Source organism: Penicillium subrubescens (assembly GCF_028828155.1).
Source record: "Penicillium subrubescens strain IBT 31985 chromosome Unknown utg000005l_segment0_segment0, whole genome shotgun sequence".
In the NCBI taxonomy this organism is placed as follows: Eukaryota; Fungi; Ascomycota; class Eurotiomycetes; order Eurotiales; family Aspergillaceae; genus Penicillium; species Penicillium subrubescens.
The window spans coordinates 2592650-2610196 of NW_026643155.1; the positions used below are offsets into that span (position 1 = coordinate 2592650).

Below are 17547 nucleotides of genomic sequence, written 5' to 3' on the forward strand. Positions count from 1 at the left end.
TGCGCCTGCGCTGGACGCTGGAAGCCAGGTTGCCCCAAGGGTATCAAATGCATGTACAGATGACCAGGGATAACTTCAGACAGTAGAAGTTGAGAATCCCGCACTTTTTGGACTTTGAAAAAAAATGAAAATAGTGAAATGAAGAGAGATCATCACGGATGAGCCGAAATAATAACAAGAAGAGAAAAGTTGTCGTTAAGCTAGGCCCATTTGCCAAGCAGAGCCATCAGGGCAGCACCCATGCACAGCAGGATGAAAGCAGCCAGCACCTCGCGGATCGGGGCCTTGCGCATAGAGCTGCTGAACATAAACTCGTGCGCCATCAACTCCACCAGTGCAGTGTAGATGAGGATGCCGGCGGAGATTGAGTCGAACACGCCGTTGACAATGAGGGTAGTCCGTCCTGATGGTGGGTAGCTGTTTCGGACACCAAGACCGATAGCAATAGCAATGGGTGTCGAGATACCAAAGGCCAATCCCAGGAAGTAAGGTGTGAGGCGTTTGGATTTGGGCCAGGGAATGAGAGCCAAACGGGAGCCTAGACCCAGGCCCTCGAAGGTCTGGTGGAAGACCAGAACGATGTACAAAGTTGTGAATTCGGCACCGGACACAGCGAGTGTGAGACCAATGAAGACGGAATGGAAGATAATGCCAAACTCCAGGATGAAGATGGAGGTGAGCTGGGCCGCATAATCTTCGCTCACTCCGGCATCTTTCTCCGAGTCATCGGAATCATGGTGCTCACGGGAGTGGCCCAGGTGGTCTTCACCGGGCATGTGGTGACTCTTGCTGGGGTGGAGTTCCTCGACGATGGGATCGGCCTGGCCAATATGAGAGTGGGCGTGTCCTTCCTCGTCATGAGAATGGCCGTGACCAGAGCCAAAGTGGGAGAATCGCATGACCATCAACTCGACAAAGAACAGGACAATAATGGTCATCAAGATGATGCCCTCAACCCAGCTGTATTCAGTGATGGGACCAGTCAAGCAAGAATTGGTGAGAGCCTCCTCCGCGGGAGCAAGAAGGTGAATGAAGGCAGTTGCGACGATGACGCCTGATCCAAAGTACTTTGCGATGAAGAATGCCCATCCAGGCACTCCACCTTTCCCACTAAACTGTCGAGCAAAGACGGGGAAGATAGCACCGAACATGGATCCAACCATAATGACGAAGATGGAGGAGATGCGCAGGCCCATGCGGCCATCAAACTCATTACCGGAATCACAAGGGTCGGCAGCGCGCTTCAGGAGCGCATTCACAGGGTCCATCTCCATGGTGAAAGTGAGGACCGGGGTATCTGTGTATCAAAATCGAAAAGGTGGAATGGCTTTGGTGGATAGACAGATTCAAAGATCAACGGTAACCGCTCTTTCGATTACCGGGCGGCAATGGATCGAATCAGGCGAAGAAGTTGTAAACACTTGGGGTGAACAAGAGAGACGAAAATAAGGTCTGAAAAGTTGACGGTGGAGGGGTTTTCCAAGACAGGCTGTCAATCTTGTGTGGGTGCTTCGCAGCAATGGCCGACACCCCCAAGGTCCTCGAGAGTTGGCGAAACGGTCCAATAACCAGCGTCGAGACAACCAGGTTGGCCTGTCAAGATCAAGCCCTAACGCAGCACGACACCTCTGTCAATTACGCGCGATAGGCACGGAAAAACTCGATCTGACTCTCTTGGCAATGTATTCTGTACGTCTCTAGCCTCCAGCCACCAGCATGAGCAGGTGAAGCAGTGACTTTGTCCGTTATCTGAGTCGGAGGGGGCGGGATGGTGGATATGGCTGGTTTCCCGAAAGCGTCTAGTACCAGGAATCACTACCGGGGTAGGAAGGTGTGCAGACACTGAACCGCCGTCCTTTTCGAAGACAAAAAGATCAATATGGAAATCTGAGTGTCACGATTGACAGAAGAGGGATTGGAATTGTATTGAACCCGCCATCAAACTCTGCGGAAATCGTAACCGCCCGCCGGACTTCCCAGCGGCGGGGGGACCCATGGGGACCTTGTTGGCCTCGAAGACGTCAAAAGATGGAAGTTTGCTGAAAGTACCCAGTACTTTCATTCACGCATGAACTAAAGTGAGAACTGAGGTACTGGGTACTTCCGGTGTGTTCCAGCCCGGACGGCTAGTGAGGACCTTGGGGACGGTCAGAATCTTTTCCGCTCGCAGTGGTTGGCCCCCGGTCACGTGGCAATCGAGCACTTACGATAGAGCTAAGGCCATAGCGGGTTATTAAGATAGGGCTCCAGATGGTTGTCGGAGATGATGATTATCGACATTGATGAGAAAGAAGAATTGTTGATTCAGAGAAGAATTCTTTGACCTGGAGTACAGGGGTGGTGATGACAGAGGCGTGACTCTTCGCCAATCACAGGATCTGCTGCCGGGCGGGAAGCTTCCAGGCACAGACTCAATGAGCTCTCAGCTTCTCCAGATCGCTCCAAGTGAATCTTTTACCTACGATCCACACATACAACATGGCTCCCATCCGTCGTTATCTACGCATCAGCAAATACTCAGTGCTAGAGTGTCGCATTTATCTGGACAACCCATCTGACTCGCGTTGGCTCTTGAATCCACGCGATCCGGTCCTCCCTCGCATCTTTGCTGCAATCCAACCGCTAGTCCTGCCCAAGTTGCGGGAAGAGAATGAACGGCTATGGTCGCGCAAGAAGGGAAAGCCCGTGAAGGATGTCATTGCTGAAGGTAGGGAAACACTCGTTGCAGGTATCGAGAACGCCGTGACTGACGTCATTTTCCACTACTCTTGCAGATGAATTCGAAGTCGCCATCTTCCTCCGCGAGTCGCGTACTCGTCATGCCCTGTTGACCCGCAACAAGACCTTCCACCAACCGGACAGCAAGAAGAACAAGAAGCTGAAACCAGAGCCTGCAGAGGACTTGACGGAGGACTCGGCTGGCCCGGCCAAGTCTGCCAGGGCAGAGGTCATTCTGGACAGTGACGACAGCGAGGCCGAAGTCGATTTGAGCAATATTCCTGAAGCCGCTGGATATGGCAACGGTCCAGAGGCGATCGCACTATCAGAGATTGGAACTGAGCCCCAAACTGGAGAGGAGCCGACAGGAGATGAGAAAAAGCTGCGTTTTAGCACCCATTACGAAAGCTTCAACATCACAGGATGGGTACTCTGCTTGCTCATTACCCGCAAAGGAGACCGGGCGCAGGGACGTACAGCTACATCGGAACCGAAACAACCTCTGATGGAGGAATGGATCTCCAGCCAGGCCCAGACAGGTCTCGGCGAAGACTGAGGGGTAGAGCCATGGCCTTGCCTGTTCTGTTGTTGGACAGCAGACCTTAAACACTTATCCTACAGTACAACCTGCTACTGCCCCTCTCGTATGTGGCTGAGGATAAGCTGCAAGGTTTAAGCCTCGCCTCTGCCTTGGATGGTGGGTAGCCGTCGTGGCGTGACCTGTCGCAGAGGCGCAGGGTGCTCCCTGTGATACATACCTAAATTGCAGAGTTGCAGAGATGCCGACATGCCAGCCTTCTTGGATACGCGAACCACCTGGGTAATTGCATGGTATTTTCTAAATGTACCAGCACGAAAGGGGTTGCTCGTGGCCGGATCCGACGCTGTACCCATGTTACGAGTATATCTCTGCATACAAGGCCTTTGTTGCCTATTCCTGCTTCCCGCCTCGGGTACCTTTGGGATCATCTAATGAGGAGATCGGATGGCCGCGGCTTCCATGATCGAAACCCCAGAGATTCGCTACGCAGGTGGCGGTCAACCCCAGTTAAGAGCCTAGCCAGGTCTAAGCACTGCCAGCTTTCTGGAACCGTCAAGATTAGAATTTCGGCAAGACATGGCGAGGTATTTGAGTTGCCTACGCCATGGCTGATCTCAGATCGCGTGTTGGTCATCGGGAGACGCCAGTTTCGAATCATGCCTGATAATTCCATGTCTCGGTTGTTTTCATGATAAACATCCATGGATGAAGGAGACCATGACTACCACCCTGGCACAGCGGCAAAAGATGGAAATCATCAAGCTCCTCCTGGCTTCATAGACCATCGCGATGACCTTGCTGGCCATTTCCCAAGAACATTGCAGTCCCACCCAGCCTCAGCTCTTCAGCGCACAACTGGACTCTCGCACCGAAGATCATGTGGCTTCGCTCTAGCGGGGCCTCGGTTCGCCGTTTGTTTCCAGTTTGTTTCCAGAAAATCGCGTCGAACTCCGATGATTATTGTCAAGGTGGATCCCCGACGTGAAACAGCCCGTCTCCTCCACCACTTCCCGTGACCTTCCCCATAACCCCATTGGCGGTCAACCGGTTCTCGTGCAGGACTGAAATTTTTTGGTTGATCTAGGGTTAAACTAGGGAATTGATTAGGTTCTTTTGGAATTAGATGAGCAGATTTATTGGCTTGATTTTCTCCGTTACTCCCGTCTCCGTACTTGCCGACCCAATCTGTTGGGAAACGGGAAATCATCCTAGCCAGTCGGATAGAGATTAAGATAGTAACGTGAGCTAGCGAATAGACTATCTCTTGGAAATTGCGTAATATCTCTAGTCCTGGGTTCAGTACCATAGAGGAAGGAGTCGAACGGAGCCAACTTAGCTGTATGGAATTGGATATACCACATAGAGTGTAGTATACTATTCGGAATGTATGTTGGCGTACAGCAACCTATCTACCTGGATCACTAATTAAACTGTCAAACGGTCGTCAAACCGCATCTATAGATTCCTATATATATCCCGAACAACCATGAATTCAAGGGTGACCATGTACCTTGGAACCAACTCAACGAACCTCCATATCAAGCAAAGTCAACCCAAACAAACCCCTTTTGCCACGTGCTGGCGGGGCCGGGCCCAAACAGGCAACTCACTGTTGATCCTCGTTCCTGAATTCTAAAAGTGAGCTAAATCCTTCAATATCATCGTTTACGCTTGACAGAGCATAGATTAGAACAGCCTTTTCGTATAGCAGAAGCAAAATAGATAATAAATCTCGAAAACACCAACCACGACTGCTCTCCGGTGAAAAATGTCCGATTCCCTACCTCTCCTTTTCCCGAGCCCGGGCTCGGAGAGACCTCCACTAAGCTATCCCACACCAATTCCAACGGCGCGGAACGGCGGCCGGTGCACCCCCATTCTTCAGTGGAGATTTTTGCACCGCCCTAATCCCCATCGAAACTCGTTTATTGAAGTTTGTGGCCTCTTTAGTCTTTTAGTCTTAGCGTAGCTGGAATTTCGTTGGCCTTTGTTGAGATTCGGGGAGGAAACCTTCCTTCTTTGTTTCTCTTTTCCCCTTTTCGCATTTGCTGTAGCCTGTAGCCTGTAGCCTGTCCCACATAGACGGGGTATTTTGCCACTCGTTTGTTTCCAGGACCTTTTTAGGCTCCACAACTCCTCTCGCTGCTTTGTCCAGTGGTAGTACAGTGATTTTTGGACTGTGGGAACCGCTAGAGCCGCGAACTTTATCCGGATGCCAGGTACAGGCACACACTGCCACAGGCAGCCAAGTGTATCCACCAGAACCAGGAACAGGAATAGTAGGCTACTAGGCACAGACGTTATGGAGATACTGTAATGAAGTATGGAGTCACTACGGAGTAGACTTGGCAACTTTGACGAATCCCGCCACTCTGATCTCTCTGATCTGCTCTTTTTAAATTTCCCAAATCCCGGTCGCACGGACAAGGGCGATGCTCATTGCCCACCAACTTACCGTATAGGGCTGTGGTCATGCGCACATTGCGGTTTGGGCCCGTCGACCCCATTGACCTGGGTTGTTTGCCTTTTTGCCTTGCTTTGTTAAAGATTACGTGGTATTGGAGGGCTCAGGGCCAGATAGGGTAGTATTAGAGGTCCAAGTACGCCCGTACGAAGGAGACTAAGCAACTCAACTTGAACCTGCTCCAAAAAACAGGGCAAACGTATGCTTAATTCCGGAGTTGCGGAGGTCTCACTTCCGGGGCATGCCGGAGAATTAAAATGATTTGGAGAGATGGGCTCTCCAATTTGGGGATTCTTGCAGTAGTGTCTGCTACTGCATACGGAGCGTATACTCCGACTACTACACCTTGCAAGATGCATACGCATCAATATCCGTTTGTATGCGTTGCTGTAGTAGATAATTAGGATAGTACTACGGAGTACCGGACTACGGAGTCGATATCCATCGCTTCAATCAGCGATCGGATGCCGAGCACGCAATTGACGCCACATGGGCAGCGCAGCGTAGTCTCAGGATCGTGCAGTATATACGCTCACTACTCCGTAGAAAGTATGGCGTAGTTAGGGTAGATCTTTCTTGAAACAACACCTCCCCGGCCCAGTGATGTGCGGGATCAACCCTGGGGAGCAGGGGGGGGTTTTAGGGCGATGAACGAGTGGCATTGCATGCCTGTACACCTGCATGCTGCATGCTGCATGTCCATTTGATGAAGAAGAGGGGCAAGGGCAATCCATGCACATGCAAGCTTGTTGTACCCGCTGCAGTGTTAAAATGAGGATGTGCAATGGACGGAGTAGTTTATCCGCGACTACCTTTGTTTGGCCGAGTACATTAGCGATTTGTATTTGCATTTTTGTACTCTGTAAGCGAGGACAAGAGATAGACAACGGAGTACTCTATGCTATTATCGGTTTCATGGATAGTGCCATGATATTATCATCTTGATATCTGCAGGTGTGGGATGACTGTCAGCTTAGAAACCGTGGCATCATCAGCGACAGGCCGACAGCCCTGGACGGAGGTGACTCGGCTGTGTTCTCCGCTAGCGGGCAACGACTTAAAATTGGGTTCCCGCATGAGTTTAGGGCTTTCTTGACACTGGCACTAAAGCACAAACTACTGCACAAAGCTGTATGTAATAATCATTCTTATTAGTGATTCAAATCTATCATTACTTGGACTAGAGATAACATTTCTCTTTTCTATTCGTAACCTACCGATAAGCAACTGCGAAATTCCCCGAAAGAAACGGGAGAGACACCCTTCGCTTCGGCCAGGTATCAAGAATAGCCTCACCATTAGATCTTGGCTGTTCTTTGAACACATAATCGTCCACATTCTATTTGCTGGTTATGTTGAATAAACACCACGGGTATCAACCACGGTCGGTGATGGGTCCGGTGGTGTCGAGGGTGAGACTGTCAACCCTGGCCCTATTTAGAAAATTTTTATTTTAGCCTCTTTCATTGGAGTTGTCTTTGCCTTTGAAGTGGTAAGGAGGGCAAGAAATTCGCCTCCCCCTGAGACAAAGTCAGTCTCCCCCACCATCCCCGGACGCAGACCGCTATCTGAGCCACGGGGACCAAGAAAAAAAAGGGAGAAAAATAAAAGAAAGAAAGAAAGACATAACGTTTACAACGTTTACAAATACTTATGATGTTGACGTGTCAGATAAAAATCCGAGGAAAATCACCATGAATTTCTTTTTTTCTATTTGTTCTTGCTGGCTCACCCATCTGCCCGAGAGTCAAACCTGAGTAAAACAGACGAATCATCGTTGTAAGCCGAGTCCCTGCGCCACAGACAGCTTATCCTGATCCTCAAATCGTGACGGATGCCTGATCTTTCAACCTTGGGTGGCCTGGCACAAACCCGGCAGGATGGGCCATACGAATCGGCGAAAACCCGGGTCTAACTCGAACTTGTTGGAGATGATTCCATCTCCAGTCCCTCCGTTAGTCTGGAAATAGGAATTTTTGGTGCTTTGATTCTTTCTTTGCTTCTTTTCTTCCCTTGCGATCGACACGCTAGCACGTGTCGCTTATCCTGACTGGTTGGACCCTATCTTTTTTTTTTTTTTTTCTTTAATTTCCGGCCCCGTACTCTGTACACTCGGTGGTGGTTGAGTCATCGATTTTATTGGAGACATGGGAATTTGTGTACAAAGTACATACTTTGTAGGCTTCGTGGACAAACGCTTAGACCTGTTCTTAGAGGAGTTTCCTTCCTGCTCTTGACAGGCTATTCAAATACTCTCTTGACAAGGATGTCCAGGGCTCAGACAAAAAAAAAATAAAGCAGTAAAGAAAGACCAAAAAAACTCGAATTCGTTCCTCCGCTCACCGCATCGAGGAACCGTCCTGATGGAGCCTTGGTGGGGCCACGGGAGATTGCCCATTCCCAGTTGTCACCTCGCGTGGTTTCATGATAATTTGGCTGGCGAACACCGTCGTGACACTGCAGAGGTAAATTATTGGTAAACAGAGATGAGTGTGCTATGGGCAGAATGTAGTATTGGGCTATTCAAACTGCAAAGGAACATTTAGCTTCCGAGGGTGTGTAATGTCATCTTAGGGTTAGTTTTTGGTTTCTCCAGTACGGAGAACATATTGATGATTATTACACATTCGGCGGAGTAATTAAGAATCAATGATCAAATTATGACCCAGTGATGATCCAATATACATACGTATATATGATACGTAGTTAAAATTTCCTTTCTTCTTCTTTCCTTCCTCCCCCCTTTCCTGCGCTCCCGTCCCTATCCACTAGTGGTTCACCAGAGACAGAAAACGCCACGCGGGAATTCGGGGTGGAGAGCTTCTAGAAAAACTAGGGAATTTCCATTGGATTTCCCCTTAGGGGTGCATTATTCATCGGCCTACACGCTTGGTCAAATCGTAATAATTCCTACGTCAGATCAGGTGGATACTCAGCCTCCTGTTCATGGCAGGGATGTTCGATGGGGGGTGGGAAAGTGGAAAGTCAGTGTGTAGCAGGCTGCACTAATGTAATTTAGTCCTACTATAGTTTACTCCGTACACCGTAAAATAAAAATAATAATCCTAAAAATAATAATAATCATAAATCATAAATCATAATGATGGTATCCATAATCCCAGCCTGGGAAAGATCATTTCTGGCTATAAGAACACTCGTGCTCCTCGGCCGACACTTTTTTCTCTTTCCTCACTCCATCATCCGTGATTTACGTGAACCACTCAAAGTTTCGACGCTTTACAATATTGTCTACTACTATCTACCCTGCTATACTACTAGCAACCTACGATATTCTTCTACCTTCCCACCAACCACACCACCACCACACCAATCAATATGCCTTCCGTCGGAAACTCCTTCCCTCCATGCCCTGGTCCTCCTCCCAAGGGCCCTCTGCCTCCTTTGCCAAAATAAATCCGCCCATCTCCAATGACCGTGACGACACTGGTGTATATCCCGGCCTAGCCGGGATTGCACCCACGACATCTGGGAGGGCTTTCCCTTCGGCATGGATATGAAATGACTTCGCGCAATCGATCTGGTTCCGGCTACTTGATGAATTTCCCTCTCGAATTCGGCCTCTTGTCAAAATATCGACCCTTCTAATACTCCAACCTTCTTCAACCAACCCGGTTCACCCGACTCCTCCGTCCGCCCGGTCTATCCGCTCATGGCAACAATAACCACCCGAGTAGAATCTTCCTCGCCGCGCATCCTCTCGGCCACGCCTACAGCAGTTCTGGCTATGCGTGCAGAGGAGGGGGAAAACGACCCGCTCGTTTCACCTTCCGGGCTGACGGAGGGACAAAGCAAGCATTCTTGCTTTTCCTACATTATCTTCTCTCTCACCATTCAATCTCACCCGGTCATTCCAATCAGGAGGGGGACCCGGCGCTGGCGCTACAGGGCCCTCCCCGCTCTTCGACTTCTGCATTATCAGCCACTTTTTTGATACAATATTCTTTTTTATTTACTACAATTTCATCTTTTCTTGATCCACTGTTTCGGGATTTGGATTCCCTCCATCCGGACGTGCGGGGGGTTGCAATCTACCGAATCTTGGTTGAAGATTGCAGCTCTGACGCGCAGATGCGGAGATCGACATTTTCTCCTCACCGGCCGCGGCTCCAACAATTGGCTGGCAGTGCTTCGCGCCGTTCCTGTGCCCTGTTGACGACGCTCAGATCATCTCAGATCACTTGCAACGCTCCCGATCGGCCAGTCGTCAATTTGACGCTGGCGGGTCATTATCTCTCTTGACTTTCTTTGACTTCCCTTTTTTTCTGTCTGATTCGCGGGTCGAACTGATAGGTCATTTCGACCGATTCTCTCTATCTTTTTTGTAATCAGCCTCTGATTTTCTTTTCTTTCTACCGGCTTTTCCTATTGTTTTTCATCTGTCGTTTTTAGCCGCTTGCATTGTTGGGCCGATTCTGAATCAACGGCATGTATCATAGACTTTTTTATTTTAATATACCCCCGCAGAAGCATTTTGTCTTTTTATCATGAATTTATCATCCATCACACGATGTCGTGCATAATCTTCTCCCGCTTTAAAAACTTGATTAGCCCCGAAATAGATTAAACATACCTGGTTGAAAAAGAAACATGATGCATGCATGCAATAATCAGAATGATGTCTATCTGAATCATATCCGCTGTCGCAGCAGCTTGAAACACCATCGCCCCGCCCGCTCGTTTCACCACCACCCAGCCGCCATCCAAGTCCATGCGCCCGGCATAGCAGGGATAGTGACAAGCGAGGCGCAATGCGCAATGCGGCGGTCGTCAGACGACTGACGCAGCACGGGACACGAGGGGGTCTTTGTTCACAGCAGGTAGGCTGTACAGAGTACATGATTACCTCAGAGTATCGTCCTGGCTAGTTAGTACATCAATTCGTCTAATCTAATGTAGCTATTCCTTTGGTATGTGTATACAAATCGGATACATCACTATGCATCTAAAGGTCCACTCTCTATCCGCCAGCCCATCGGGAGTGCCACCGATCTGGCGCGACTCTTATCGACAGGCGATGAGCATGCGCGATACAGACATGCATGGCGTTATTTTAGTCTGACGCATATCGCGCTGCAACAATGGATATGACGCTAGGCTACAGAGTACAGGATAGGGTGAAGCATAGCTATAGGCAGAGAGATACTGTAAATACAGAGTCTCAGAGAGTGTGCATCTAGCTCCCGTGTTTCCGTATAATCCTCCTCCCTACTCTGGCCGCTATTGTTCCTCTTACATCGTCGTGCATGGGCCAGCTCATACGATTATGTCGCCAGCCCCACGTGGAGAGCACGACAGGGGCCTTGGAAAGGAGGAAATCAGGAAAGAATTCCGACTTTGTCCACGTTGGCGGGATTGACCTTGGACCGTTGAAATCAGGGATACGTATCCAGGTGACTGGTATGCTTGGTGATTGGGGGAGAGGCCAAATGGTCATGGGTGCCTGGGCTTATTCGGATACGATGGGGCTGAGGTGGATTGTTCTTCCAAGGACGTTGGAGTAAGTATTACAACCTCGTTCACGAGCTTCGATGACTCGTTGATCAGTGACTATTGATTCATTTCTTGGGATTGGCGGCGGGCTCGTGCGGGAGTCCCGCACAGCCGTTGGTCCGTTCTCTTTCAACGTCGTCATCAACAAGGCGAAAGGAGCCGGAGATCTCCCGGGCTGACCGAGACCTGAGGCTGCTATTCCACGGGATCCGAGGCATCCCCGCTTTAGGGAAATGGGCTTTGAAAAGATGCATGATATGATAATAATAATCATGACCCGCCTGATTTCTTGGGATTTGTGGTTGAGCCCCCTGCCCCTCTTCTTCCCCCGCAAGAGACTCAGAAACAGGGCTCTAGCCGTGGGGCCATTTGTCCCGACTTCTTGTGAGGTGCTTTGACAAACCATTGTCTGACTGTTTTCTTACTAAAATGAAATGCCAATGCTCTAGACATGTTCCCAGGCTGTGGCGCAACCACGTGTTGTCGTGAAGTCATAGCGAGCCACGATAAGAGCGGCTGGTGTGAGACGCAGGGGTGCTGACATGTAAAATCAAGTTACTAGCAAAGTAGGGATGTGTCTGCCCTCGAGGAAAATCCAATGTTGTACTTGGCAGGATATCCATTTTAACCTCCTGCCTTGTATGAAACGGAAGATGGTGATGACGGGCGGGATGTCTGAATATACGAAGAGGTAACGTGATGTCCTGCAACTAACCTTAAGTGTCTCAGGTAGAATACGAGGGTGCAAGGGCACTTCTGAAACATGCTATGGCCGTCAACACCTGGGACGATGATGTTACGGGAATATTCTCCTCGCAAATGATTTCAACCGTTTTGATCTCAACTCCTCATTCATCGCTTGAATTCGATTGGCTGGGTAAAATCGCCAGCATGACAATCTTCTGCACTGACCGCATGGAGTACTATTAGTTTCGATAGTACCGCCTTTATCAACCGTGCTCACGCCACTTGAATCTTAAAACAAGAATCAAAAAGACTGCCCTGGATATCTATCTAAATCTGGAACAGACAACTGGATTAACTTCCCGGAAACTATCCACGAATCAAAACCTCGTTCTTGAAGGTTGATTCATGTCCCTGCGTGAAAGTTAATATTCGTCCCATGTACTCCGAAGTCATCTCCGCCATATAGTTACAGTGGCGATTTATATGACAGGAACCCTAACAAAGTATTTTGAAATCGTCTCTACAGTAAGGCCTTACAGATAACGAAGAGATGGTGCCAAAGACAACTTAGAAGATTAGTGATGAAAGATCTTCTAAAAGATATCAATTTGACATGTATCTAGCTGGACCGATCCGCTCTCACGTCCAGTCTCAAAATCCAGACTTGTGACTGGGTGCTTGTTCAGAAGGAAAGAAAGCAAAATGACCACAACTAGCAGCTGAACCCAATAGGAGCATTCACATTAGAACAAGAAAATTGAGTTGCGTTGACCGGCGGATCAACTGCAATATTCTCAAGCTGAATATCAAATATTGGACGCATAATTGCGGCTAATTAGATCACAGGGGGTGGTGTATGTATAAAATCCTTTCCTAATATAATGTGATGCGCTAATCTAAGATACATAGCCGGTCATCCTCTGCTAGGTCGAAAATGAACTACAAGAGACTAGCCACAATCCTAATAATACTCTTATTCTTTACATAAAGCAACTTGAAAGTGTACTCAAGGATATAGGGGTATCAGTTCCTACGCCTCATAATGAAAAGGGGATAAGGTCGCAGTCCTAGTCAAGAGACTACCAAAATATCGGAGTGGCCGTGGACATTTATAGCTTAGACAGCTACCATGGCGGGTTTCTCTCTAGAAACAACTACAATAGCGCCACTGGATTTAACGTTGTTCAGACGTACTATCAGTGGTTTATGAACTACTTATGGGCTAGGCCTATCTACCTCGCCGAGTTTAAAGGCGGACGTACTCTAACTTACGGTGCGCCCCAGAACTATAACGATATGAGCGAATCATTTTTCAACTGCGAGAAAATGGATCTCTTATTAGTGAACTACAGACCTAACCATATAATAGTACCGGAGCGAACACAGCACTAATTTTGCGGACATATACTACAAGAATAACATCGGTCAACGTGTGACACTCCGGAGTATTTATGAAGGCCATAAGGGGAACTAATTAGGGCTACTGTAAGGAAGTCCTCCTATCGCAAATAACCTCCCTAGAAATATCACTGACAACGCCTATAGCCGCTTGTCCGGTCGCCTACTCGAGCAATAACTATAAGTAAGACCACGCCTCGCTTAACTAATGCTTTGATCCGTAACTCACTAAATGAGCAGGACTCCACTCCGAGAAACTCGAGAAAAATAGGCTAAGCTTTAGCAAACAAAGCTAGTGCAGCTCTTCTCAGGATCCACACCTAATTTGCTCAAGATCTATATGCTTGGAAACGGGTCAGGCTATAGTGTCAGTTTCTAGCTAAGGCTCTCCAGGCGCGTGACTAACCTTTAAACAGCTTTCATCGATTAGTGCTTTTAGTTGGGTCTTGAAGAATCCAGATACGGGGGTAACTTTTACTGTGTTGTAGCAGGACAAAACCTCATTAACCTCGACTATCACGTTTTCGGCCTACTTGAACACCAGCCTCGGCAACATTACTGTTCTAGATATTCAGCTTGCGGGACGACAAAGCAAGATCCTGGTTACTGACTATAAGTTCGGTAACCGGAATCTTCCCTATTCGTCTGTAGATGTGCTAATAAATAGTGTATTCCCCGGCCATGATAATCTGGCGCTGTATCTGTGGGAAGGCTAGACCGGGGAATTTGCCTTCAAGACGTTGAAGAACTTGACATTTGAGATATACGGCGCGTCTTCCGTGAATTTAACACTCAATTCTGGCTACTAGAAAATCAAGTATACACAGGCTAAAGGCTCTACAATCCTTCGGTTCTTAAATGGGGTTATTGTACTGCTGCTTGATCAACCTATAGCCTAGTACTTCTGGGCTCCGTTAATATCGATATATCTATCTCTAAAGCCCGATCAAAGATATTCATCCTCGGCCCGTATCTGGTTCGCTCAGCGCCGATTGGTCATCAAGTTCTTTAAGTATCTGGAGACAATAATAGAACTACGACTTTGGAGGCTTTTGTCGGTGATGTGCCTATCAAGACAACCCAGTGGAATACCCAACGCCTTGGGGCAACAAACACTCTCTACGGCTCTTATACGGCTCAGATTCCCGGTACAGAGTATAGATCAGTATCGCTTCTATCCCTGAACAAATAGTGCTCTGTAGACTATCTTTCAGAAGCTTAGCCTGGGTACAATAATTCAAGGTGGATTGTTGCGAACGAAACCAGCTCGCTTAGCACTTATACTCCCCTGACCTTACCAGTCCTTTTCAGCTCTGATTATAGCTACTATACCGGAGCCAAAATTTATCGTGGCTACTTTGACGGCAACAATCAGACCACTGTTAATATCACTGCCTCTGGTGGTCTTGCGTTTAGGTGGAATGTGTGGCTTAACGGACAACTTATCGGGGGCTATCCAGGCGACCCTAACCTAACCACTTTAAATATAACCCTGAAGCTTCTAATATCACTTCTAAAGTCGAAAGATAATGTTCTCACAGTCTTAGTGGACTACTATAGTTATGATGAGACCTCAACCGCTTAAGGCGTTAAGAATCCTAGAGGAATCCTCGGCGTATATCTCCTTTTAGATGGCACATAGACAGCAGCAGGGTTTAAGCTGTAGAGAATCTAAGGTAATGCTAGTGGCTCGAAGAACATCGACCGAGTTCGCGGGCCTATAAACGAAGGTGGACTCTATGCCGAACGACTAGGCTGGTTTCTCCTAGACTTTAATGTACCGGGGAGGAAATCCAACACTTCTAGCCAGTTGGATGGTATATCAGAGTCTGGTGTACGATTCTATACTACAACTTTCTATCTTAATATCGACAATGACCTAGATGCCCCTATTAGAGTGTCCTTGTCTTCGCTAAACGGCACGGTAGCGCATGTTATGCTTTAGGTTAATAGGGTACATCCTTTACGGTCTTGAATATTACTGAGAACTGACTCCTTACTAGAGTATCAATATGGAAATATGTACCTCACATAGGTTCCCAGACGAAATTCCCTAACCCTCCGGGCATAATTAATAACCATGGGCAGAACACGTTAGCTCTGAGTTTATGGGCGCAAACCGATGAAGTTGTACAGTTTGATGGTGTTGAGCTATTCACGTATGGGCTTTATCAAACGGATTTTGAATTTAACCGTGATTGGAGTTATTGACAGCCTGAGTGGAAAGACAGAAGCAGATACATGTGAGGTGGTTTTATCAAAATTGGTATCGCAACTGGGCACATATGTTCCACTCAATTGCTAATGCTAGAAGAGTACATGCAAAAAATGAGCACTATTGTTTAATTTGGATCGCAGAATATGTGTTCTCAATTTTCACCGACAACGGTAGCTTGAATAGACCTAACTTCCTAGGGAAAATGGGTATGCCGACAATTTCCTAGCCTTTATCTGGCCAGGCGTGGGATTCAACACGCGATATTTAAGTTTCCTTTTCTAGGGGAGCCTACCTTGAAGAGAGCCTCGAAATAGTAATTTCAGCGTGGATAAGCATGACGGCCCTAGCATGCTCTTATCCTTGCATGATGGCGGCATGACCCCTCTCAAAATAACGAAAAGGTGGGGGACGCCGAGAAAATATCGATCGAAGAGGATTCCACCAATAGGTCATCTTTAATAAACAAGGACAAATGGCTTAATGGAATGCAGAACATGCCCTAGACCGGACGACCGGAATGATGCAAGGCAGATGTACAGGCGGGAGATGGAATTTTGTGCGTGTTTTTCTTCATAGTCCAAGGCTAGTCCGGGATTCTTCCCTCTCTCCTCACAAATTGATCTGTGAGCTGCCCTTGGATTTTTCTTCCCCACGAAGCTCAAGTATTCTCCACATTCAATATGAAGTCTATTTCGGTGGCCTTTTTGGCCTTGGTTTGTTTCAGGGCCTGCCCAACCCGAGCTGTTAATACAACAAAATTCAAACCATTCTCGTCCGTGGTGATCTTCGGTGATAGTTATACCGACCAAGGAGTGTCTCAGTATAGACCCGGGTCTAACGGAGCGGTTGGACAACCGGTGTGTATTTCATATATTTACTCTCCCCTGCATAATCGGTGGACTATAGCTAACGTTGGCAAACTAGGGAACCGTCTTGTCAACCGGAGGTCGTGTTTGGCCTGAGTATGTGAATCAATACTCTGGAGTGAAAGTCTACGACTACGCGCGATCTGGATCAGTATGCGACTCAGCCTTCTCTTCAAAGGCACGGCGTGGAGTAAAACAGGATCAAATCCCGACTTTTCTTGCCGATAATGAATATGTCAACAACAGCACAGGTCAAAGGGTACTTGATAACCCTAGCGCTGAGACTGTTTATGCAATCTGGATAGGCACAAATGATCTTGGAAACGGCATCTTTCTCACCGAGGAACAGCCAAAGGGAATGCCCCTCACTAATTATACCGATTGTGTTTTCGAGCAACTCGATCGCCTATATGACATTGGCGCACGGAGATTTGTCATTATGAACATTGCACCCTTGGATTTGAGCCCCCAATACGCTCTTCCGGAGAACGCTGGAGTGACTGCTTCTAGATATTGGAAAGACAAAACACAGTACAATTCAAACCTTACGCAAATCAGTGAGAAAATGCGGCAATACAGCACATTGGTCAACTCAATATACGAGTTTCAAGTCCCTTATCAGGTCAAAATTACAAGACGGTATTCGAAGAGCCAATTCGCTCTCTTTGACGTCCATTCACTGGTAAGACTACATCATCAACGAACACTACCTTCATCAAGTCTCACATTCCTGCGTCATAGATGTCCGATATCTGGAATCGTCCGTCTGTTTATCTAAACGGGACTGTGCCGCTCAACGTTACCAGCTACGCCGCCGAGTGTCCGACGTCCATTTGTACCTCGAAGTCGGCGTGGGATAGTTACATGTGGTATGATGAACTACATCCTTCTGAACAAACAGATCGTATTATTGCAAGGGAGTTTCTGGGAGTTCTCAAGGGAGGAAGTAAGTGGGCGACATATTGGCAAGGCTCCTAGGCGTTTACGATTACTACTTCCTGCTCTCATTGATATCAGATACGGAATGGGCTCACTTTCAAGCAAAGTAATGAGATCTTAGTAAATCCGATGATGTAAAAACTTAAGCCCTTCCGCCCTTACGAAAAAGCTTAGTCCTGTGATGTAGCTTGACGAAGAACACGGT

General features: G+C 47.8%; 6 protein-coding genes across 6 annotated transcripts; 5 read left to right on the forward strand and 1 right to left on the reverse strand.

The window, feature by feature from the left end:
* Positions 1-200: 200 nt before the first annotated feature.
* zrfB (low-affinity Zn(2+) transporter ZRT2) lies at positions 201-1274 on the reverse strand (the record flags this gene model as incomplete). The annotated part of the gene is made up of 1 exon (XM_057153397.1): positions 201-1274. One exon carries the CDS (start codon positions 1272-1274, stop codon positions 201-203), a length of 1074 nt encoding a protein of 357 aa, XP_057007735.1.
* Positions 1275-2478: 1204 nt separating this feature from the next.
* Positions 2479-3274, forward strand: N7473_007458 (uncharacterized protein; the record flags this gene model as incomplete). The annotated part of the gene is made up of 2 exons (XM_057153398.1): positions 2479-2707; positions 2775-3274. 2 exons carry the CDS (start codon positions 2479-2481, stop codon positions 3272-3274), a joined length of 729 nt encoding a protein of 242 aa, XP_057007736.1.
* A 9574-nt stretch (positions 3275-12848) lies between these two features.
* N7473_007459 (glycoside hydrolase superfamily) lies at positions 12849-13395 on the forward strand (the record flags this gene model as incomplete). Its single annotated transcript, XM_057153399.1, is given in 3 exon segments — positions 12849-12979; positions 12998-13262; positions 13291-13395. Coding segments are annotated over 3 exon segments (501 nt in total), but the record flags the coding sequence as incomplete, so codon positions are not given.
* Positions 13396-13659: 264 nt separating this feature from the next.
* N7473_007460 (uncharacterized protein) lies at positions 13660-14904 on the forward strand (the record flags this gene model as incomplete). Its single annotated transcript, XM_057153400.1, has 8 exons — positions 13660-13686; positions 13736-13786; positions 13808-13966; positions 14036-14098; positions 14129-14182; positions 14219-14331; positions 14352-14484; positions 14542-14904. 8 exons carry the CDS (start codon positions 13660-13662, stop codon positions 14902-14904), a joined length of 963 nt encoding a protein of 320 aa, XP_057007738.1.
* A 46-nt stretch (positions 14905-14950) lies between these two features.
* On the forward strand, positions 14951-15530 carry N7473_007461 (beta galactosidase jelly roll domain-containing protein; the record flags this gene model as incomplete). The annotated part of the gene is made up of 3 exons (XM_057153401.1): positions 14951-14995; positions 15016-15252; positions 15363-15530. 3 exons carry the CDS (start codon positions 14951-14953, stop codon positions 15528-15530), a joined length of 450 nt encoding a protein of 149 aa, XP_057007739.1.
* Positions 15531-16217: 687 nt separating this feature from the next.
* N7473_007462 (SGNH/GDSL hydrolase family protein) lies at positions 16218-17381 on the forward strand (the record flags this gene model as incomplete). The annotated part of the gene is made up of 3 exons (XM_057153402.1): positions 16218-16394; positions 16462-17085; positions 17145-17381. The coding sequence occupies 3 exons, from the start codon at positions 16218-16220 to the stop codon at positions 17379-17381; spliced, it is 1038 nt and encodes a 345-aa protein (XP_057007740.1).
* Between the last annotated feature and the right edge of the window lie 166 nt (positions 17382-17547).